We start from the raw sequence: 25,044 nt of genomic DNA on the forward strand, positions 1-25,044 counted from the left end.
ACCACAGCGAAGTGGGGGGATTGGAAAATGAACCTTGATGCTGGGGGAACTTGCTAGAGAGACAGTGAAGCCGTCCCTTCTCGCAGCCCTAGGCAGCTGTTTTTGCTCCCGGGGATAAAAAGGGATGCATCTCAGTTGTCTGTAAATCTGTTTCTGATACACCTGCATCGCACCCTCAGAGAACTCACCTCATGAGCTGTGGTTGGGATTGCACACAGGATGTCTGCGCGGCAGGAATATCACCGTTTTGACTGCATACCGGGAATTGTAGGGGTGGGAACAAGGAAGAAGACACTGGTGGAGGTGGGAAGGGAGTGACATTACTGCAGCTGGGGGCAAGCGAGGAAGAAAAAGGAAAGAACGTGTCACTGACTTTCACGCCAGGAGGAAATCTCCTGAGTTTAAACAGCTCTTTTCCATTACTTTGAGGCCTATGAAATATGAAAGTCCTGGTCAGTTTGGGTCTTGGTGTCAGGCCGCATCACTTTACTCTGAGTCAAAGAAGACTTTCTGAAAAAGTACACCAGAGGTGTCCAGCGACAGAGGAAAAGCCCCCCTGCACACAGGTCAGGGTGTAGGAAGCGTGAACGGTTGCTGGTTGCTGGAGGCAAACCAACAGCCTTGTGCATTAAGAGATAGAGTAGAAGTAGCTTTTTGAACAAAAAAATAGAGTGAGAGAGTGGTCAGAGACTCTCAGAAAGACAGTGTTCAGGAGGGTGGCAGAAAAACACGATTCAGCTTTTCACGGGGTTGGGAGGAGTCAGGTGAAAGGGAGAGTCTGGGAAAGGAGAAAGGGGTGCTGGTGGATCGGAGGGAGAACTTCTCAAGGGGCCCTCTTCCTGGGCTGGGATGGAAAGCCCTAGTAGAAACATAAAAATCACAAGAGCTCGCCCTGAGTGATATCTATAAAAATAGACTCGCTAATTATTACTGGAAGAGAGCATGACTAATGCAGGAGCAGATGTTTTAAAAACTGAAAGGTCACAAACATTTTCAGACTATTAAAGCATTTATTTATGTAGTAAATTTGCATCTGGATTTTATTGTCCCTGCTTTGATCTCTTTCTTTCACACACGCAGCAAGAGGCTGATGTTGGAAAGGTAGACTACCCAGGCACCATAGCTGTGATGGAAACAGTCAGGATGGGGCAACGTCTCCTGAATATGCTTGTTGTTTCAAATCAGAGGAGAACGGAAATCCCCAAGATTGTAAATCACTCAAAACCATTGAATGAAATTGGTTATCTATGCAATAACTTCAAATAAATGCCTTTTCCCCAGAACGGGGCCAACAAGTTGCAATGATTAATCTTGAGTTACTCTTAGGCTATTCAATAACAATCCCAAGATCTTTTTTGAAAAGTAAATGTCTCTTTCATAGAAGTGGGATCCTATAGTATTTTTTCTTCTGTGTCTGGCCCATCTCACTTAGCAGAATGTCTTCTAGGATCATCAGTGTTATCACAAATGGCAGACTTTTCTCTTTTCTTTTTTTTTTTTTTGAGACGGAGTCTCGCTCTGTCGCCCAGGCTGCAGTGCAGTGGCGCGATCTCGGCTCACTGCAAGCTCCGCCTCCCGGGTTCACGCCATTCTCCTGCCTCAGCCTCCCGAGTAGCTGGGACTACAGGCGCCGCCACCGCGCCCGGCTAATTTTTTGTATTTTTTAGTAGAGACGGGGTTTCACTGTGTTAGCCAGGATGGTCTCGATCTCCTGACCTCGTGATTCGCCCGTCTCGGCCTCTCAAAGTGCTGGGATTACAGGCTTGAGCCACCGCGCCCGGCCCGAAAGTCCTGCTTTTCTAACTGTTCTGTTTGGTGGATAAAGGGATAACAATGTTATCCATTAATTTGTACCAGGCATGAACAGTATATTTTTGTTAATGAATGCTAATGGTTTTGTTTCTCATTATTTATATTATTAATAGTGCATTTATGCAGAGACAAGGAGGTTCAAAAGAAAATAGTCTTATTACGTGTCAGAGGAAGGAGCTGAGCTCTAATCCTGGATCTGTGCATCAACTTTCTTATCTGTAGAAAGGATTTTTTTTTTCACTTAGCAAATTTTTGCGAATAAAATAAATGCATATGAAAATATTTTGAAACATAATACACTATACAAAGATTATTTTTTGTTTTCTTCATTTTTTAATGGATATGCTACATCATGTATTTTTCTTGGATTGAAACCTATAGCGTTATCTTTGATTTTATTGAAAGTATTCTGTGATTTTCACTTTTTATCTATATTCTGAATATGTAAACCATTGGAGCACAACTATGGCTCCTTTAATTGTAAATTAATTTTTACAATCATTTTTACTGGCTGGGTGCAGTGGCTCACGCCTGAAATCCCAGCACTTTGGAAGGTCGAGGCGGGCGGACTGCTTGAGCCCAGGAGTTCGAGACCAGCCTGGGCAACATAGCCAAACCTCATCTCTACAAAAAATACAAAAATTCTCCTGGCATGGTGGCACATGCCTGTAGTACCAGCTACTCAGGAAGCTGAAGTAGGAGGATCACTGGACCCTGGGAGGCAGAGGTTGCAGTGAGCCAAGATTGTGTCATTGCACTCCAGCCTGGGTGACAGAGGGAAATCCTGTCTCAAAACAAAAACCAAAAAAAAAAAAAAAAAAATACTGCATCTTAATTTATACTCTTGGTATAAATCAGAGTTATAGTGTAGATCTAATTATACTTTTTGATTCGTTATAGACTGACACCTTTTTCCTGGAGGCTGTGCACCTTGGAGATTTGTGTAAGATTGTGATAGGCCATGATGGACTTGGCCCAGGTAAGGCTCTTCCACAGAGAGTTCATGAAGGTTTGATTTCACTCTATTTTTGTGAAACTCTGTTCAAATCTAGAAAATACTGTGGAAAATTGGTAGAAAATGGATCTCTATGTATTGACTATGTGAAATCAAAATATTGTCTCCAAATACCGTTTAAAATTTAACTAGATGTATTTTTCTTCAAAATGACATAGGGGATAATCTAGGATGGGCCTAAATGCTAGAAAGAATAATTTTAAAAATTAGAGGAGACTGGGGATTTATATGTTGTGACATGTGGCGGCATTCCAGCATGCTAGTGGTGGAGGCAGCAGTCATATCTCCTGATGGTGATATTCCTTGAAGGCTACTGATTGTCCAATAGTGGCATGTTAAGGAGACTGTCATGGCAGTGAGGTCTCAGCTGTTTTCGGCTGCCATTTTATTCATGCTTTTCCTCAGTCTTCTCATCAACTCTGTGAGATGACTCACATCTTCCCAATAGATTTATTTTCTGCTACTGTATAAAACAATTATAAGATAAACAAAATCCATTTAACAAAAGACAGACTACTAAAGGGCACATAACAAAGCAAAAAAAGAAAAAGGAAAAAAACCCCAAATGCATCAAACAAGGTGATAAACTTTCTTACTAAAATGTGTCAAATTATAATTTTCAAAGTAAGAACAAGAGTGTTATACAAATACAGAATAGTCAATGTGTTTAGATAATTAATGAAGGAATTAGGAGGCTTACAAAGCTGGTTGAAGGGAGGTTACAAGAAACTAAAAAATATGTACATATAATCCATGAAAAAAATAATTATGAATAAGATTAATAAAAAATATGACCAATGTTCTATAGACAATACAAATATGCTTTTGAGGTTGTCTTCTCTCTCAGACAAAATATATCTATATTTTGAACAGATGTAAGTTATTTGCATATTATTTTTTGTCAGTTGATAGCTAATTTTACAGATCCTAGACCTGAATCCATAGTAGATATTAAGTCAAATAATGTTACACTCCCACAGTGAGTCAAATGATTCTCAGACAAGCTTGTTGGTATTCTACTACAATATTGAAAGGACATGTGTCATCTTTTAGCCTTATTTCTGAGTTTCTGTTAATTTTTCTAAACAGAAATAAAGGCAAAAATTTTCAACCTAAAAAATCTCAATGTCCAATTATATGCTCTATGAAAGAGACACTTGAAATAAATGACCCAGTAATATTAAAAATAAAAGTTTAGGCAATGATGTATCAGAAATATGTAAATAAAAGAAACAATCTTAGTTATAACCTTATTGTAAGATAAAGTAAAATTCAAGACAACAAGCATGAAAAGTTACAAGAAGGGTAATTGTTTGATAAAGTTTATAATTCACAATGAGATTATAAGAGTCATGAGCCTTTATTCCATAGATAATACTGCAAATAAATAAAGTAAAATACTCTTAGATAGTCAAGAAGAAATGAAAGAAGATAGGATAGAATTTTATCATATGTCTCAGATTTTGGTAGGTTAGTTGGATACTTAAGTTACTCTCCTCAGATGCTTGTACTGTCTGGATAGGGAAACACTTTCATTTCAAAACTTCATGAAACATTTTTATAATTTGACTCAGATATTAGGCCAAAAAGAAAATCTCACTAAATTTCTCCAAGCCACATTCTCTGCTACAATTTAGTAAAACAAAAATTTAATTAAAAGGGTGAAAGTAAAAAAAAAAATAGTCATTTAAGGTGTTTCAGTCCTCTTCATGACTTTGGGCCAAAGCGAAAATCAGAACTATAAGGACAGTCTAACAGAATGTTATGATGGTGTTTTTTTCTGTCTCATTTTCTGCTGAGGTCTCAAAAGACGAGAATAAAATAATAGAAGCAAGATCTCACCATCTGTCTTACTTAGTTTGAGGCTGCTGTAACAAAATACCTTAGACTGGGCAATTTATAAAGAACACAAATTTATTCTTACACTTCTGGAGGCTGAGAAGTCTAAGATCAAACTGCTGGCATTTGTTGTCTTGGGAGGGGCTTCTAGCTTTGTCCTCCCATGGTGGAAGGGCAAAAAGGCTTAGCTAGTTCCCTGAAGTCCTTTTATGAGGGCACTAATCCCACTCATGAGGGCCCTCATGAATTAATCACATCCTACGGGCTCCACCTCTTAATGTTATCACATTGGATCTTAGGTTCCAATAGATGAATTTTATGGGGACACATGTATTTAGACCCATCCCAGCACCATCCTAAATGTAGGCACAAGGCTACATATTCAGGACTTAGGAAGGAAGGGACAGACAACAAGTTATGGGTTCACCACTGAGTATGAAAGCTGTAAGTTTTGATACCAACTGCCAGTAATAGGAGGGGGGAGAAGGGGTTTTTCCGTTGTGAAGAAACCACTTGAAGAACGTGTGCCATCTAGAATTTGTTACATGACCCCCACTTCAATAAAAATCTGCAGGCTTTCTCAGTTGCCTTTGGCCACAAAGAAAGGGCAGTCTGGAGAACAGTCGGAGTGGAATTGTAGGCAGATAATCTGAGAAGATAGTAAGGTAAATGATTCCTGCTCTAAATACCTACTCACCAACATACATATGTAAACAATGCTGGTTAATAAGACTTTTCTAGATTCTTACCTCTCCCTAATCCGTGCAGGAACAGCCCAGCTTTCTTCAGGAACCCATCTTTTCTAGTTTTCTAAATCCAGTTCTGGTTCTTTCTTATGGGAAAAACATGACAAAAATGTAGACAATGTATTTTTACATTAATAATTTAAAAACTAACTTATTAACTTACAAAGTATTGTTAAAATTAATGTATCATTACCTCTAAGAGTTTTCTTTACAGCCTCCCCAGAAGTTCTTAAAACTCAGTTTAGAATTCTGGGAACATTTTATTTTTCCTTAAAGGAAACAAGTAATTCTTTTTTGGGAGATAGCATTTAAAAATGAAATTAAATAACATTTTGGAGATTTTGTTCCAGGTAAAGGAAACAGCATATGTAAGGGTATAGAATTATGCATATGAATCATCTATGGCAGTGGTTTTCAAAGTGTGGTTCCTGGGCCATCAGCATTGCTTGTGAAAATTGTTGAAGATTCAATGCTTGGGATCTTATCTAGGATGACCAGCCATCTTGGTTTGCCTGTGGCTATTCTGGTTTACCTATGGCTGTCCTGGTTTTAGCACTGAAAATCCTGCATCCTGGGAAACCCCTCTGTCCTGGGTAAACTGGGACATTTGATCACTGTAGGCTGCCTGTGCTGGGCCTACTGAATTAGAAACTGTAGAACTCAGTAGTCTGTGCTTTTGTAATCCCTCCTGGTGATTCAGATGCATGCTAAGTTTGGGAACCACTGGTCTAGGGAACTGTGAGGAGTTTAACACTACTCATAATGGGAGTATGTGATGAGGGATGAAGCTGAAGAGTAAGCTGAAGGGTCGGGTCTTGTATGCTGTGTTAAAAAGTTTTATTTGGCTGAGAACAGTGGCTTATGCCTATAATTCCAGCATGTTGCGAGGCTGAGGTGTGAGGATCGCTTGAGGCCAGGAGTTCAAGACCAGCCTGGGCAACATATGAGACCCCATCTCTACAAAAATATTTAAAAATTAGCTGGGCATGGTGGTACACACCTGGAATCCCAGCTACTTGAGAGGCTGAGGCTGGAAGATTGCTTGAGTTCAGGAGTTCAAGGCTACAGTGAACTGTGATTGCACTACTGCACTCCAGCCTGGGTGACAGAGTGAGCCTCTGTCTCTAAACATATACAAATAAAAAATAAAAGAAAAAAATAAATTTTATCCTATAGCTGATGAGTATACATTCACCAACTCAATAATTTTAATTAGAGTAGTATGTATTTTGAGCTGGATCTTTGCATAGACAAAACCACTCTGACTAATTAAAATATTTTATGTGTAAGTAAAAATGATTTTAACTAACTCTAGTTTACAAATTAATATGAAATTAAACATTTAAAAAGAAATTTCTACCTTTATGTATACCAGCTGAGTCTATGTGCTTGGACAGAATTTCTGAATGCTTACTCATTTTTAGTCTATCAAAACATATATATTTTATGCAGACTTTGTTTAAATTTGAACTTTAAAAACTTCCTGGAAATAGAAAGTGTTGGTAACTCATCAAGTATATATTATTTGGAACATGTTAGGTTTGTGATTATGAATGCAGTTTATGAAATTAAAAGCAGCTACAGAATTGTTCTATTTTCAATTGTTTGGAAAAGCACACTGAAATAGATATCATAAGGTATGAAGCCTTAAAATAATGCTTTGCTTTTGTTATATGTACAAGAAATACATTTCTTACAGTTTACTTCTGTTATACTTTGCTTTATTTGAAGTACTAAAGCTTTGTATTGTGCAAGGCCTTTATGTATATTTGGAAGTTAGAACTTGTTTCTCAAAACTTGAAATAATATTGGACCATATTTATTCATGTTACATTTTCATTCTTTAATTTGTGTTTAGGAAATGGCTGGTTTCTTGATGATGTTGTTATCAAGGATCCCACAACAAATTACGAATATGTGTTCTTCTGTCACAGGTTTGTAGGTGTACTTTTACATTGAAAAAATCCATTCCAAGTTTATGCATTGAGAACTGGGTAGCTTATTTAGTTGTTCCTAGTCACTGAGGCTTTGTTGGTTAACTTTTGTGAATATTAACCTTAGCGGCTCTTTATGCTATTGAGAAAGACGTTTATTATATTTATCATCATTCCCAATGATACAAATTTAATATTTAATGGTAAATTAAGATAGATTTTTAAAAATATGACTTCTCTGTTCATATCAGAAAGAAAAATGAAAGTCTCTGACAAGAAAACGTATTCCCTTTGGACTAGGTCCGAAATTCGGTTCAAAAATAATAAATGTACACAGTGTTTCACGTAGCTTTTTATACAAAGATGGTAGTGCTTACTCACTGTCAATGGACCTTGATTTTTGAGTTATTTTCCCAGCAGTGGTGATAAGTTTGCTTTGGTGATAGATTTGCTTTTTTTTTTTGACATTGTCCTGCCTCTTTTCCTATGGAACCCATAATAACCATTTATGAAATAACTGATTAGAGTTTAAACTATAGTTAGTGACCAAAGGACAGGATAAATTGATCCAGTGAATGTGACATCTATGATTTTGACAGCAGGCCGATTGAGTAACTCACCTGTGTATTAGGCAAAAACATATTTTAGCCTTTCCAGATAGTAACTGCTTCTTCTACCACCCTTGCAGTCTTGTAGTCATTTTAGGATTTTCTTTCCCATTCTGTACTGCTCTGCCTTTGAGAGCCAGATGGTCACGTCTTTTTCAATTCCTGCTATCTTGTATTTCTGACTTGGGAAGATAATTGCCAATGGTTAACGTAAATACAAAATATGAAAATAATCGATGCACTTTTCTTTTCACAGATGGCTAGATCAGGGGGAAGATGATTGTAAAATTGTCAGAGAACTGTATGCCAGGGATAACAGTATCTTCTCTGCAAGTAGGTATCATGTATACACATTTCCTGGAAAGCTATGTTTTATGATGACTGGAGAAAGCATGACACTCTGAAATTAATGACCTTCTCTTTCCTTTATCTTCTCAGGGCAGAAGCTGGAACTTAAGAGAAAAGAAACAGTAAGATTTTTTGGGGGCTTTAAGATTATTTCATAAAAACAATGTTCAAATGACTATTTGATGTGTTAAAACAAAACAGCCTATAGTGTCTAGTAAGTACTGTTTCTTAGCAATTTCTTCTCTTTGTTTCTTCTCATACTGGTGTTTTTGTTTTGTTTTGTTTTTCTTTTTAGTGGACTGCAGAAAGCTGGAAGTTTACAAAAGGAAATACTCTTCAGTTCTATAACAAGCTGACTGGAGGGTTTGTCCGTTTGCATCCAGATGGCACAGTTGATGCCATTGGAGAGAAGACAGACAAATATGGTAAAACCATCATACAAAGCTTGTAGTGCTGGACAGTTCTGGGAGTTAAAGGAATGTAGATTTCTAGACATTGTTTAATTTATAGTATTGTTCTTTTTACAGATAGCTTTACACAAGTGTTAGGCCATTTAAATAATTTACTCTCTGCATTAATAAAAATGATAAATAGATGACAGGCTTTAAATCTGGGCATTGTGAAAAATATGTATATTTGGCATTAATTAATTGAAGAATAAAATGTAGGCAGTTATCAAAACACCATGTTAAATAATTTGAGGGCCAGAGGAAATAATTAAAATAGTATTCTAAATTTCAGACATTCATAATCTAATTAAGAAGACAAATACAACAATTCTAATAATTGTTATTTGTAGCTAGTGTCCTAATAAATGTACAAAGGAAAACAAGGCAAGGAAAAACTAGATTTGATGTTTAATATCTGCATGTCATGAAGCTATAACCATGAGAATTAACAAAAGAGTAAACTGATGATGGTAGATGTTTGACTATAAACCCAAACCTCCAACTCTTTTTGAATTTGGACCTTTATTATTTAAACAATATTTGCCTGCTACACCTGTGAATTTAACTGTACTTTACTATGCTGGAAACTGTGCCGTTCAGTCTCGAGGATGTGCTGGAGCTACTAACCTACAGCATGTCTCAAAATGTAACCCCTTCTGCCTCATATTTGAGATCCTAGGGAACAACCAGTTTTCTCCTGTATGAAAATAAGCATCTGTCTAAAAATACTTCCTAGGAGCTTCTGTTTCCAAAATTATTCTTTAGACATTTTCCTTACCTTGGCAAAAATTGGTTCCCACTTGAGATTACTTATCCACTTATATCAGTCAAAGTGGCCCTTCATCCTATTCCCTGGGTTCTCTGCTGCCACTGTTGTTATTCTTTTTCTTTATTAGTATCCTATATTTGCAGATATGGCCACAAAAATATCTACCATTGTTAAATCAGAAACTGTGAAGGATCTAAATTGTACCTCATTTGTAGGAAGCCACTGGGTCAGAGACCAAGACCATTTATTTCTCACATCAAGTGCACCAGCCAGAGCAGTTTCTTGTGTTGGGTTCCCTGAACTCCAGTCCTGCAGTATCACAATGTGAGGTCCCAATGGTACCAGCACAAGCAGTCGGGTACATTAAAAGAGAGAAATTTGCATATTAGGAAACTATGATCTTCTATTTTCTATTTTTATTTTTTGTACATATATATATATATATATATATATATATATTTTTTTTTTAAATCAACTTTTAAGTTCCAGGGTGTATGTGCAGGTTTGTTACACAGGTAAACTTGTGGCCATGGTGGTTTGCTGTACAGATCAACCCTTTACCTAGTTATTAAGCCCAGCATCCATTAGCTATTCTTCCTGATGCTCTCCCTCACCTGGACCCCCAATCTCCGATGTGTCCATTTGTTCTCATCATTCAGCTCCCACTTATAAGTGAGAACATGCAGTGTTTGGTTTTCTGTTCCTGGATTAGATTGCTGAGGATAATGGCTTCTAGCTCCATCCATGTTCATGCAAAAGACATGATCTCATTTCTTTTTATGCTGCATAGTATTCCATGGTAGTTACGTACCACATTTTCTTTATCCAGTCTGTCATTGATGGGCATTTGGGTTGATTCCATGTCTTTGTTATTGTGAATAGTGCTGCAGTGAACGTACATAGGCATGTATCTTCATCATAGCATGATTTATATTACTTTGGGTATATACCCAGTAATGGGATTGCTGGGCCAAATGGTGTTTCAGCTTCTAGATCTTTGAGGAATTACCATACTGTCTTCCACATGGTTGAACTAACTTACATTCCCACCAGCAGTGTAAAAGCATTCCTTTTTCTCTGAAATCTCACCAGCATCTGTTGTTTCTTGACTTTTATTCTCCTTCTTAAAAATTTAATTTTTTGTTTGTTTGTTTTTTACTCTGAGTTCTGGGATACATGTGCAGAATGTGCAGGTTTGTTACATAGGTATACGTGTGCCTTGGTGGTTTGCTGCACCTATCAACCCATCACCTAGGTTATTAGTGGGAACGTAAATTAGTTCAACCATTGTGGAAATCAGTATGGCAATTCCTCAAGGATCTAGAACCAGAAATACCATTTGACCCAGCAATCCCATTACCAAGTATATACCCACAGGAATATAAATCATTCGATTATAAAGATACATGCACACGTATGTTTTCTTTTTGCTTTCCATTTGCTTGGTAAATATTTCTCCATGACATTATTTTGAGTCTGTGTGTGTCTTTGCACATGAGATGGGTCTCCTGAATACAGCACACTGATGGATCCTGACTCTTTATCCAGTTTGCCAGTCTGAGACTTTTAATTGGGGCATTTAGCCCATTTACATTTAAGTTAATATTGTTATGTGTGAATTTGATTCTGTCATTATGATGCTAGCTGCTTATTTTGCCCATTAGTTGATGCAGTTTTTTCATAGTGTCGATGGTCTTTAGAATGTGGTATGTTTTTGCAGTGACTTGTACCAGTTTTTCCTTTCCATTTTTAGTGCTTCCTTCAGGAGCTCTGGTAAAGCAGACCTGGTGGTGACAAAATCTCTCTGCATATGCTTGTCGTAAAGGATTTTATTTCTCCTTCACTTACGAAGCTCAGTTTGGCTGGATATGAAATTCTGGGTTGAAAATTCTTTTCTTTAAAAATGTTGTATATTGGCCCCCACTCTCTTCTGGCTTATAGGATTTCTGCAGAGAGATCTGCTGTTAGTCTGATAGACTTCTGTTTGTGGGTAACCCAACCTTTCTCGGTGGCTGCCCTTAACATTTTTTCCTTCATTTCAGCCTTGGTGAATCTGACAATTATGTGTCTTGGGGTTGATCTTCTCGAGGAGTATCTTTGTGGTGTTCTCTGTATTTCCTGAATTTGAATGTTGGCTTGTCTTGCTAGGTTGGGGAAGTTCTCCTGCATAATATCCTGAAGAGTGTTTTCCAACTTGGTTTCATTCTCCCTGTCACTTTCAGATACACCAATCAAAAGTAGGTTTAGTCTTTTCACACAGTCCCATATTCCTTGGAGGCTTTGTTCATTCTTTTTTTGCTAATCTTGTCTTCATACTTTATTTCATTAAGTTGATCTTCAATCTCTGATATCCTTTCTTCTGCTTGATCGATTTGGCTGTTGATACTTGTGTATGCTTCACAAAGTTCTTGTGCTGTTTTTCAGCTCCATCAGGTCATTTATGTTCTTCTCTAAACTGGTTTTTCTAGTTAGCGATTCCTCTAACCTTTTTTTCAAGGTTCTTAGCTTTTTTGCATTGGGTTAGAACATGTCCCTTTAGCTTGGAGGAGTTTGTTATTACCCACATTCTGGAGCCTACTTCTGTCAAATTGTCAGACTCATTCTCTGTCCAGTTTTGTTCCCTTGCTGGTGAGGAGTTGTGATCCTATGGAGGAGAAGAGGCATTCTGGTTTTTGGAATTTTCAGTCTTTTTTGCAATCATTTTTCGTCATCTTTGTGGAGTTTTCTACCTTTGGTCTTTGATGTTGGCGACCTTCAGATGGCGTTTCTGTGTGGATGTCCTTTTTGTTGATGTTGATGCTATTCCTTTATGTTCGTTAGTTTTCCTTCTAACAGTTAGGCCCCTCAGCTGCAGGTCTGTTGGAGTTTGCTGGAGGTCCACTCCACACCCTGTTTGCCTGGGTATCACCAGCAGAGGCTGGAGAACAGCAAATATTGCTGCCTGTTCCTTCCTCTGGAAGCTTCATCCCAGAGGGGTGCCCACCAAATGCCAGCTGGAGCTCTCCTGTATGAGGTGTCTGTTGACCCCTGCTGGGAGGTGTCTCTCAGTCAGGAGGCACAGGGGTCAGGGACCCACTTGAGGAGGCAGTTTGTCCCTTAGCAGAGCTCGAGCACTGTGCTGGGAGATCTGCTGCTATCTTCAGAGCTAGCAGGCAGGAACGTTTAAGTCTGCTGAAGCTGTGCCCATAGCTGCCCCTTCCCCCATGTGCTCTCTCCCAGGGAGATGGGAGTTTTATCTGTAAGCCCCTGACTGGGGTTGCTGCCCTTCTTTCAGAGATGATCTGCCCAAAGAGGAGTAATCTAGAGAGGCAGTCTGGCCACAGCAGCTTAGCTGAGCTGCGGTGGGCTCTGCCCAGTTCAAACTTGCTGGAAGCTTTGTTTACACTGTCAGGGGAAAACTGCCTACTCTCAAGCCTCAGGAATGACATGATGGATGCCTCTCCTCGCACCAAGCTGGAGCATCTCAGGTTGACGTCAGACTGCTGCGCTGGCCACAAGAATTTCCCCAGTGGATTGTAGCTTGCTAGACTCTGTGGAGCTGAGATCTGCTGAGCTAGACCACTTGCCTCCCTGGCTTCAGCCCCTTTTCCAGGGGAGTGAACAGTTCTGCCTCATTGGCTTTCCAGATGCCACTGGGGTATGAAAAATAACTCCTGAAGCTTTCTCAGTGTCTGCCCAAACAGCCACCCAGTTTTGTGCTTGAAACTCAGGGCCCTCGTGGCGTAGGCACCAGAGGAAATCTCCTGGTCTTTGGGTTGTGGAGACCATGGGAAATGTGTAGTTTCTGGGCAAGAGTGCATCTTTCCTCATGGCATGGTCCCTCACAGCTTCCCTTGGCTAGGGCAGGGAGTTCCCCGACCCCTTACACTTTCCGGGTTGGACGACACCCCACCCTGCTTCTGCTCCCCTCCATGGGCTGCACCCACTATCTAACCAGTCTCAATGAGATGAGCTGGGTACCTCAGTTGGAAATGCAGAAATCACCCACCTTCTGCGTTGATCTCGCTGGGAGTTGCAGACCAGAGCTGTTCCTATTCGGCCATCTTACCAGCCACCTGATAATTGCATTTTTCAATGTTGAGGTTTTAAAATATTTCACAAATTACTTGATACTGCTCCCTTCAAAGGGTGGGACTTGATTCCTCTCCCCATGAGCATGAGCTGAATTTAGTGACTGTCTTCTAAAACATAGAATATGGTGGAAATGACTGTGTGACTTTCAAAAGTAGGTCATAAAAGGTATTACAGATTCCTGCTGGCCCTGTCTCTCGGATTGCTCATTCTGGGGAAGCCAGCTGCCATGTCGTAAAGACATTCAAGCAGCCCTGTGGAGAGGCTGACATTGCAAGGAATAGAAGCCATTTGCCAACAGCCCTTTGAGTGAGTCATCTTGCAGGAGGATCCTCCAGCTCCAGACAAGCCTTTAGATATCTACAGCCCCAACCAACAACTTGATTGCAACCTTATGAAGAGCCACTCAGATAAGTTGCTCCTAGATTCTTGACCTGCAGAAATTGCAAGAAATAAATGTTTGTTTTAATGCTGGGAAGTTTGGGAGTAATATTTTACACAACATTAGGTCGCTAACTGCAGCAGTTCATAAACTCTTCTGTAAGGTAATTGCTTACAATATTTTGCTACTCTGGACACTAGGAGGGGCTCTACCTTCCTTTCACACTAAGTTATGGCCAGGAATGGAAAGAGCAGTGTTACTCTAATCTCTAATTGTAATCCTCATTTTTTTTTTTTCTCATGTTGCTGTTTCACTTCTACATTCTGCAGTGGGAAGTCCTGAATATTCAGTCTTAATATTGATGCCTATTTTATGATGGATACATTTTAAAAAATATTCATTGTAGAAGGCATTGCAAGCATTAGGAAAAAATACTTCTAATATAAAAGTAATTACATGCTGTAATGATAAAAACATTCAATGAACTAGTAATGGAAGGGAGTTTCTTCTACATGGCGAAGAGCATTTATGAAAAACCCACAGCTAATGTAATCAGTGGTTAAAGACTGAAAGCTTTCCGTGTTGGAACTCAGAAAACAATATCCTGAAATATGGTGCTTTGACATGCTGAACTAAAGAAGCAGTCTCAAGGTCTCTCTGACCCCCACCCCTCTAATCATCTGTCTCTCCCAAAGCAGAGAATGAGGCTATTCTCTGAAGTTTCCTTTTCTACCTAAAAACTGGACCCCAGAGAGGAACACAATTGCCTTCAGTTCCTTCCCTGAAATTTCATCAATCAGAGAAGATTAAAACTCATATCACAGAGGAAGACACTGAAAATTTAACACCATTACAGCCCAGATGAAATTTGAACTTTGTCCCAACTATTAATAGTATTTGTTCTCTGGTCCCATCTCATTCAGTTTCCAAAAAGAATCATTCATAAGATAATGCCTGCCTCCAGGTCCGTTCATTTCCTCCCCAAAATCATTTACTGCTACAACCCCACCTAATCTTCCCCTATGGAGCATTTTTACCCCATTGGTTATTGGGTAGCATGCACATTAGAATAAATTTGTTTTTTTTCTCCTATTAATCTGCATTTCATCAGTTCATTTTCAGTGAACCTTCAGAGGGTGAAGGGGGAAGCTTTCCTTCTTTGCCCCTATACCCCTAAATAAAAAACAAGATGAGGATGTCTGTTTTTGCCACTTCTATTCAACATTTTACTGGAAGTTCTAGATAGAACAGGCAAGAAACAGAAATAAAAGGCATCCAAATAAAAAAAGAAGTAAAACTATATTTATAGATGACATGATATAATACATAGAAGATCCTAAAGGATCCACACAAAAATATTAGACCTAATACATGAAGTCATAAAGATTGTAGGATACAAGATCAACACAGAAAAATTATTTGTATTTTTATGAAGTAGCAATGAACAATCCAAAAGTTAATTTAGGAGAACTATTTATAATAGCATCAAAATCTTAGCAATGAATTCAAGAAATGCAAGTCTTTGTATACTCAAAGCTATTAAACATTTTTGAAAGGAAGAAGACCTAAATAGATGGAGAGATAGTCCATGATTGTAAACTGGAAATCTTAAATTTCCCAAAGTAATCTACAGATTCATTGCAATTGCTATCTTTTTTTTTGCCCCTGAGATAGAGTCTCACTCTGTCGCCCAGGCTGGAGTGCAGTGGCATGATCTCCACTCACTACAACTTCTTCTTCCCGGGTTCAAGCAATTCTCTTGCCTCAGCCTCCCAAGTAGCTGGGACTACAGGCATGCACCACCACACCCAGACAATTTTTTTTTTTTTTTTTTTGTATTTTCAGTAGAGACAGGATTTCAACATGTTGGCCAGGCTGGTCTCGAACTCCTGACCTCAGGTGATCCACCCACCTTGGCCTCCGGAAGTGCTGGGATTACAGGTGTGAGGCACAAGACCTGGCCTGAAATTGCTATCAAAATCGTAACACCCTTTTCTGCAGAAATGGAGAAGCTAATCATAAATTTCACATGGAATTTCAAGGTTCCTTGAATAGCCAAAACAATACTGAAGAAGAACAAAGTTGACAGACTTATATTTCCTCGTTTTAACAAGGAAGCAAGATAGCCCACCCACATGTAGGCAGTCTTGGCAACCTTAGGGTCCCCTTTGGTTACTGCCCCTTACCGGTGATGGGGAACATAACAGGAGGGCTCTCTAGGAGGGTGCCATCCCTTTACGGATGCCAACCTAAAGGAAAGAAGATGAGAAAAAATATAGAACATTTGTTTGGGCCAAGGTTAAGGGCGACAGCTCAGGACACATTTCACACTTCAAGGTTGCCTTTGGAGAGTGCTCCGGAGAACAAAAGAGAGCTCACTACAAAAGTTATTCTTCAGGAATTCTTGCAGGTTTACAGAAATAACATTGGTTAGTGAGTGGTTGAACTATAGGGTGTATGACCATGACATTTTATGGCTACTTGGTATCAGTCTAGAGCCTGAATAGCAAGTGGCCTCAAGAGGTAATTACTTATCTCAAGGGGGAGTGATATGTGACTACTGTTACATTTTATTTTATTTATTTATTACACTTTAAGTTCTAGGGTACATGTGCGCAATGTGCAGTTTTGTTACATAGGTATACATGTGCTGTGTTGGTTTGCTGCACCCATTAACTCGCCATTTACATTAGGTATTTTTCCTAATGCTATCCCTCCCCCTGACCCCCACCCCGCTGTGTCCAGAATTGGTTCCTTCTGGTGGGTTCTTGGTCTTGCTGACTTCAAGCATGAAGCCACAGACCCTCGTGGTGAGTGTTACAGTTCTTAAAGATGGTGTGTCCAGAGTTTGTTCCTTCCAATGTTCAGATATATCTGGAGTTTCTTCCTTCTGGTGGATTTGTGGTCTTGCTGACTTCAGGAGGGAAGCCACAGACCTTTGCAGTGAGTGTTACAGCTCTTAAAGGTAGTGCCTTCGGAGTTGTTTCTTCCTTCTGGTGGATTCATGGTCTTGCTGACTTCAGGAATGAAGCTGCAGACCCTCGTGGTGAGTGTTACAGCTCATAAAATAGTGCAGACCCAAAGAGTGAGTAGCGGCAAGATTTACTGTGAAGAGCAAAAGAACAATGCTTCCACAGTGTGGAAGGGGCCTGAGTGGGTTGCCACTGCTGGCTGGGGTGGCCAGCTTTTATTCCCTTATTTGGCCTTGCCCACGTCCTGCTGATTGGTCCATTTTACAGAGCACTGATTGGTCCATTTTGCTGATTGGTTCCCTTTACAGAGTGCTGATTGGTGCATTTATAATCCTTTAGCTAGACGCAGAGTGCTGATTGGTGCATTTACAATCTTTAGCTAGACACAAAAGTTCTCCAAGTCACCACCTGACCCAGAAGCCCAGCTGGCTTCACCTCTCACCATGACAGGCCCCAGTGTGTGATGTTCTCTGCCCTGTGTACAAGTGTTCTCATTATTCATTTCCCACCTATGAGTGAGAACATGTGGTGTTTGGTTTTCTGTCCTTGTGATAGTTTGCTCAGAATAATGTTTTCCAGCTTCATCCATGTCCCTGCAAAGGACATGAACATATCCCTTTTCATGGCTGCATAGTACTCCGTGGTGTATATGTGTCACATTTTCTTAATCCAGTCTATCGTTGATGGACATTTGGATTGGTTCCAAGTCTTTGCTATTGTGAACAGTGCTGCAATAAACATACGTGTTCATGTGTCTTTATAGTAGTATGATTTATGATCCTTTGGGTATATACTCAGCAATGGGATGGCTGGGTCAAATGGTATTTCTAGTTCTAGATCCTTGAGGAATCGCCACACTGTCTTCCACAATGGCTGAACTAATTTACACTCCCACCAACAATGTAAAAGCATTCCTATTTCTCCACATCCTCTTCAGCTTCTGTTGTTTCCTGACTTTTTAATGATTGCCTTTCTAACTGGTGTGAGATGGTATCTCATTGTGGTTTTGATTTGCATTTCTCTGATGACCAGTGATGATGAGCATTTTTTCATGTGTCTGTTGGCTGCATAAATGTCTTCTTTTGAGAAGTGTCTGTTCATATCCTTTGCCCACTTTTTGATGGGGTTGTTTTTTTTTTTTTTCTTGTAAATTTGTTTAAGTTGTTTGTAGATTCTAGATATTAGCACTTTGTCAGATTGGAAAACTTTTCTCCCATTCTGTAGGTTTCATGTTCACTCTGATGGTAGTTTGTTTTGCTGTACAGAAGCTCTTTAGTTTAATTATATCCCATTTGTCTATTTTGGCTTTTGTTGCCATTGCTTTTAGTGTTTTAGTCATGAAGTCCTTGCTCATGCCTATGTCCTGAATGGTATTGCCTAGGTTTTCTCCTGGGGTTTTTATGGTTTTAGGTCTAACATTTAAGTCTTTAATCTATCTTGAATTAATTTTTGTATACGGTGTAAGGAAGGGATTCAGTTTCAGCTTTCTACATATGGCTAGCCAGTTTTCCCAGAACCATTTATTAAATAGGGAATCCTTTCCCTATTGCTTGTTTTTGTCAGATTTGTCAAAGATAGGATGGTTGTAGATACGTAGTGTTATTTCTGAGGCCTCTATTCTGTTCCATTGGCCTGTATCTCTGTTTTGGTACCAGTACCATGCTGTTTTGCTTACTGTAGTCTTGTAGTACAGTTTGAAGTCAGGTAACGTGATACCTCCAGCTTTGTTCTTTTTGTTTAGGATTGTCTTGGCAATGCAGGCTCTTTTTTGGTTCCATATGAACTTGAAAGTAGTTTTTTCCAATTATGTGAAGAAAGTCATTGGTAGCTTGATGGGGATGGCATTAAATCTATAAATTACCTAGGGCAGTATGACCATTTTCATGATATTGATTATTCCTATCCATGAGCATGGAATGTTCTTCCATTTGTTTGTGTCATCTTTTAATTCGTTGAGCAGTGGTTTGTAGTTCTCCTTGGAGAGGTCCTTCACATCCCTTGTAAGTGGTATTCCTAGGTATTTTATTATCTTTGTAGCAATTGTGAATGGAAGTTCACTCATGATTTGGCTCTCTGTTTGTTATTGGTATACAGGAATGCTTGTGATTTTTGCACATTGATTTTGTATCCTGAGACTTTTCTGAAGTTGCTTATCAGCTTAAGGAGATTTTGGGCTGAGACGATGGGGTTTTCTAAATATACAGTCATGTCATCTGCAAACAGGGACAATTTGACTTCCTGTTTTCCTAATTGAATACCCTTTATTTATTTCTCCTCCCTGATTGTCCTGACCAGAACTTCCAACACTATGTTGAATAGGAGTGATGAGAGAGGGCATCCCTGTCTTGTTACATTTTAAATGCCTCTCTGGGCCTGACAATTTAAAGGGACTAGCATTCCTCAGATGAAAAGTTATTTCCTTTCTTGAGGCCTAAGTTGGCATACACAGCTACTTCTTTCAAAGTCAATTACTAGGTTAAAAAGGATGTTAAGTCTCTTTATAAATATTGCCACATCTCTTTCCAGAAGTTATACCAGTTTTCACTGTCATCAGTGGTGCATGAGTCTTAGACTCACTACACTCTTGCCTTTAAAGTAGAAGTAATAACAAATACATAAACTTGTATATGTATATAGGTTTTTTTCCATAAAGCATAACTAGTTAATGGGGCTGTATGCTCTACCCATTTTTGTTTGTGACACAGTTTTCTATTTACTTGGCATCCCCTTTCACTGTCAGTGGTGCCCTAGTGATAGTGAGTTATATAGTCACCATATCTCTAATACATACTTTTTAAATTTCCAGTTCCAGTTTCAACTTAAGCGAAGTGACAATTTAAAGAGAATTATTTCGTAGGGGATATAGCTTCTTAAATCTTCTTTGTGCTTTCAAGACAAACTTTTCTGAATTTTAAAAATTACTGCTTCAGTAAATAATTTGTATGGTGTATTGAAGAGTGTAATACCTCCTCTCCCTTTGCTTCAACTTAAAAATAAATGTTATTGTGCCTGTTGTTCTCTAATTCCCTTTGAATAGATAAAAATATAGCTAATTTAAATACCTGCCACCTGTGTAGATTTTCTTTGGTCTCCTTACCTATATCTCCTTTGTACCTAATGGAATTCCAGTTCCTCTCTGAGATCATTGCCAATAGTTAATCTACATAGTTTTAGGCCCTATTTCTAGTGAATATCTGGTGGTGATTAGCTGCTATTCTTGTCTCTGTCTGGTTCTCTGTACTTGGTTTTAATTAAGAATCTGAAAAAAGGTTTATTAGTATATAACACTAACTGTACAATGTCCACTTTTTCTACTACCCAGCTCTTACCACATCTTGACTATACTTCTCTGAAATCAAACCCCTCTATTTTCTGAGCAGAGTTTGAAAGACCTCCTTTGTTTTAGATTGGAAATGAATGTGCTCTAAATTGGGTGTTGTCTGGTTCAGCCCCCTTCACTGAGAACTTCAATCCCCATATACAGAAAGAAACCTTGGGGAGAGGAGATGTCAGGGGAGAAGAGGATTCTGGATGTTTTAGAAATACATGTACATATTAATAGTAGGGGAATGGCTACTGATTTTTCTCTGGGATGTATACTGTAACTCTCTGACTTAAGTATATAGTATGAAGTGTAACACCTTTACTGAACTGCAGCAAATCGGGGCTATTTGTATCAAATTGCTGAATTTCTCAATTCAGAATCTCGCAAGAGATCTAACATTAGTTTCAAGTGTTGTACGGCATGTGGTTGCAACAGGGAGTATTTAATCTTATGTTTTGCTCTAGAAGCTGTAAAATAAGTTTTAAACATTTTCCCCCACCACTACAAACATAATCATCTCATGTTAAAAGCAGTCTGCTAGCAACCCAAAGCTGTCAACTGCATTTGGTAATTTAAACCTTTACTCTTCCGTGGCTACTCTTTGCCTACTACAAAAGGCTCTGGGAGAGAAGTTGCATGTCTAAAATCAGCTTCCTTTATTCCCTCCTGGGTTGGGAGATAGCCATGAATGGATTTGAAGTAGAGTAGAAACACTTTGGCAGCTAAGTGGAGGCCAGATTTGAGGCATATGGAGGAAGGTTAGAAAAGGAAAGACCAGTGAGTAGGGTTTTGTAATGTGTCAAGCAAAAGGTGATGAGGGCTTGGAGTACTTCAGTGGAAGTACTGATGGAGAAGAAAGAAAAATTTGAAGAATTTCAAGCAAGCAAAATTGGCAGGGCTTGGTGATATATTGGAAAAGGAATGTTAAGGGAAAAGGATTACTCTAAGGTTTCTGCTTTGGGTAATTGAGTTATTCATTGAGTCACTAACTGAATTAAGAAATGTAGAAGGATTTAGAAGGATTAGATATGGAAGCTAAGAATGTGTGGAAAATTATGAGTTTTAATTTGCATACTAAGTTTGAAGTGCTCATGAAACATCTAGTTGTTTACATTCAACAGTATATGAACCTGATGTTGAGGGAGAGATGAGTGGTGGAGATATAGGTTTGGGATTTCTCAATTTATAGATCATTAAAGCAAATTTCCCAGGGAGCGAGAAGAAGAGTGAGAACGGTAGTCATTTAAAGATAGAAACCTAGGGACACCTTTGAGTGAAGAGCATGTAGGGGCCAAGGGAAAACTTCCCCTTTCCCCTGTGAAGATTCACTAAAAATCACTGATAAAATGCAGATTAATAGTGGAAAAAGCAACAAGTATTTTGTATTTAAAAGCATGCAAGTATTAATAGGATAAAAAGCATATAAGTTTTACATAACACAAGAGCCTTCAGAATGAAGACCCACAGATACAGGGGAAGCTCTCCATTTAAAATATATATATTTAACAAAATATGAACAGCCATGTAGAAATAGGATTGGATAAAAAAGGTATGAACTAGTACTAATAGACTGAGTGGGGAAACCTAGCAAGGCCTGTCTGTCTAGATTCTTCTTGGCCTCGCTGTGCTACATTCCTTCCTCTGGGTGTGGGACAGGACCCTCTCTGGTTAGGGGTCTTATGACCTACAGTCAAGGCAGATAAGATCATTTCTTCGTGGCCAGTTTTTCCATAGAAAGGGAGGAAGAATGTTAGAAAAATATTTTTAGGTTTCATGACTGGCTTTGGGGAGATGGGACTCTGGTTTCTATGACCTGCCTTGGAGAAGAGAGAGTCTAGTTTCTGTGGCTAGCCTCCAGGGAGAATGTGGGGCCAGGTGAAAGTCAGAAAAAGCTTTTGCTTCTGAGACCGCTTCTGAAGGACTTCATTTTGGGATGTTGTTTTTTGGGACCTTACAATAGAACAAAGAATGAAGTGGGAGACCAAGAAGGAAGCTAGTGAGGTGGGAGATGGTGGAGTTTCAAACGGCATCCACAGGTTCAAACATAGTAAAGAGGCAAAGTGCAATAAGGATTGAAATGCTTCTGTTGGATTTGACCAATTCAAGTTTATTTTGGTGAATGTGACTAGATCCAATGGATGTTAGTATTAGCTGGGAACTTTAAGATAATGTAGCCTTAACCCTTATTTTTAAAGATCAGAACATTTTAGATATAAGAACTTTGATAATTTTTATCTAGGTTATAACTAAAAATATTCCTTGCACAACATAGGTGTTCAATAAATGATGGTTGAATGAGTGATAGAACTCTTTATTGGCAGAGCCAGAACTAGAAATCATACATCCAGATTCATGTTGTAGAGAAAGCTTTTTCTCTACTGTTTTAGGTTTGAATGATTGGGAACCTGAGAAATAACTGACAATAGACACGTATCAGGAGAAAATACAAGGTTTATTTACATGTGCACACCATAGGTAAGGTGGAAGTACTTAGTAATGAGTAACTTACTGAATAGTAGAGGTAAAGGTTTATATGCCAACTTCACAACAAAAAAGGGAGTGTGTTTAGGGCTTCCATGGGAAAGTATGGAACGTTCTATTGGACTTCCAGTAATGTGGGGGCCAGTGGCACCTGTATTTTCAGGAAGGGGATGAATACAGCTGTAGTTCCTGGAGTATCTGCCTAATGCTTCTTTCTGTTGCTGCTGATTGCTCAGATGCTTTCAGCTTAATTTAATACCTTTTAGTGGCCCGTCACGCTACCAAAAATAGAGTGGGCTTCTTTAAGGAGATGGGCACACCGGGTTATCGGGGTGAACGCATCAATCTGCTCATCTGCCAACTGAACGAGACCTAGGTGCCAAACTGTAGTAAATTTTTATCAGTGAAGTGGAAGCATGTGTTTTTGTTTTTTTGGGGGGGAATTTTTATCGAGTATCTTCAGGGAAGATTATTTCCTGAATTATTTTCAAAAACTGGAAAGGAAGGGTAAAAAAAAAAAGACATTATCTGGCCGGGTGCGATGGCTCATGCCTGTAATCCCACCACTTTGGTAGGCTGAGGCGGGCGGATCACCTGAGGTCGGGAGTCCGAGACCAGCCTGACCAACATGGAGAAACCCCGTCTCTACGAAAAATACAAAAATTAGCCAGGCATGGTGACACATGCCTGTAATCCCAACTACTCGGGAGGCTGAGGCAGGAGAATAGCTTGAACCTGGGAGGCGGAGGTTGTGGTGAGCCAAGATTGTGCCATTGCACTCCAGCCTGGGCAACAAGAGCAAAACTCCATCTCAAAAAAAGAAAATAAAATACAGTAGCTTATGTTCATGGCAAGCACCTCTCATCACAGTCTGGTTCGAAGGAAAAAATTCCAGCGTTTCCTCAAGGCTACAGAAACCAAAACAGCATGGTACTGATAGGAAAACAGATATGTAGACCAATGGAACAGAACAGAGGCCTCAGAAATAACACATCTACAACCATCTGATCTTTGACAAACCTGACAAAAACAAGCAATGGGGAAAGGATTCCCTATTTAATAAATGGTGCTGGGAAAACTGGCTCGCCATATGTAGAAAGCTGAAACTGGATCCCTTCATTGCCCCTTATACAAAAATTAACTCAAGATGGATTAAAGACTTAAATGTAAGACCTAAAACCATAAAAACCCTAGAAGAAAACCTAGGCAATACCATTTAGGACATACGCGTGGACAGAGACTTCATGACTAAAACACCAAAAGCAAGGGCAACAAAAGAAAAAACTGACAAATGGGATCTAATTAAGCTAAAGAGCTTCTGCACAGCGAAAGAAACTATCATCAGAGTAAACAGGCAACCTACAGAATGGGAGAAAATTTTTGCAATCTACCCGTCTGACAAAGGTCTAATATCCAGAATCTACAAAAAACTTACACAAATTTACAAGAATAAAACAACCCCATCAAAAAATGGGCAAAGGATATGAAAAGACGCTTCTCAAAAGAAGACATTTATGCAGCCAACAAACTTATGGAAAAATGCTCATCATCACTGGTCATCAGAGAAATGCAAATCAAAACCACAATGAGATACCAACTCCAGCCAGTTAGAAGGGCGATCATTAAAAAGTCAGGAAACAACAGATGCTGGAGAGGATGTGGAGAAATAGAAACACTTTTACACTGTTGGTGGGAATATAAATTAGTTCAGCCATTGTGGAAGACAGTGTGGTGATTCCTCAAGGATCTAGAACTAGAAATACCATTTGACCCAGCAATCCCATTACTGGGTATATACCCAAAGGATTATAAGTCGTTCTACTGTAAGGACACATGCACACATATGTTTGTTGCAGCACTGTTCACAATAGCAAAGTCTTGGAACCAACACAGATGTCCATCAGTGATATACTGGATAAGGAAAATGTGGCATATATACACCATGGAATACTATGCAGCCACAAAAAAGAATGAGTTATGTCCTTTGCAGGGACATGGATGAAACTGGAAAACATCATTCTCAGCAAAGTAACGCAAGAAGAGAAAACCAAACACCGCATGTTCTCATGCATAAGTGGGAGTTGAACAATGAGAACACATGGACACAGGGAGGGGAACATCACACACCAAGGCCTGTCAGGGATTGGGGGCCTGGGGAAGGGATAGCATTAGGAGAAATACCTAATGTGAATGATGAGTTGATGAGTGTAGCAAACAAACATGGCACGTGTATACCTATGTAACAAACCTGCACGTTGTGCATATGTACCCCAGAACTTAAAGTATAATAAAA

General features: G+C 39.2%; 1 protein-coding gene across 1 annotated transcript in view; it reads left to right on the plus strand.

Annotated features, from left to right (window-relative positions):
• The first annotated feature begins 219 nt into the window (after positions 1 to 219).
• The window catches only part of LOC104681666, a 111,243-nt gene continuing 86,418 nt past the window's right edge, over positions 220 to 25,044 (plus strand). The window contains exons 1-6 of the mRNA XM_030937492.1: positions 220 to 303; positions 2,713 to 2,791; positions 7,271 to 7,346; positions 8,211 to 8,287; positions 8,393 to 8,424; positions 8,598 to 8,727. Coding sequence (XP_030793352.1) covers positions 220 to 303; positions 2,713 to 2,791; positions 7,271 to 7,346; positions 8,211 to 8,287; positions 8,393 to 8,424; positions 8,598 to 8,727 — 478 coding nt within the window. The remainder of the gene's footprint in view (positions 304 to 2,712; positions 2,792 to 7,270; positions 7,347 to 8,210; positions 8,288 to 8,392; positions 8,425 to 8,597; positions 8,728 to 25,044) is intronic.

Source organism: Rhinopithecus roxellana, chromosome 9 (genome assembly GCF_007565055.1).
Source record: "Rhinopithecus roxellana isolate Shanxi Qingling chromosome 9, ASM756505v1, whole genome shotgun sequence".
Taxonomy (NCBI): Eukaryota; Metazoa; Chordata; class Mammalia; order Primates; family Cercopithecidae; genus Rhinopithecus; species Rhinopithecus roxellana.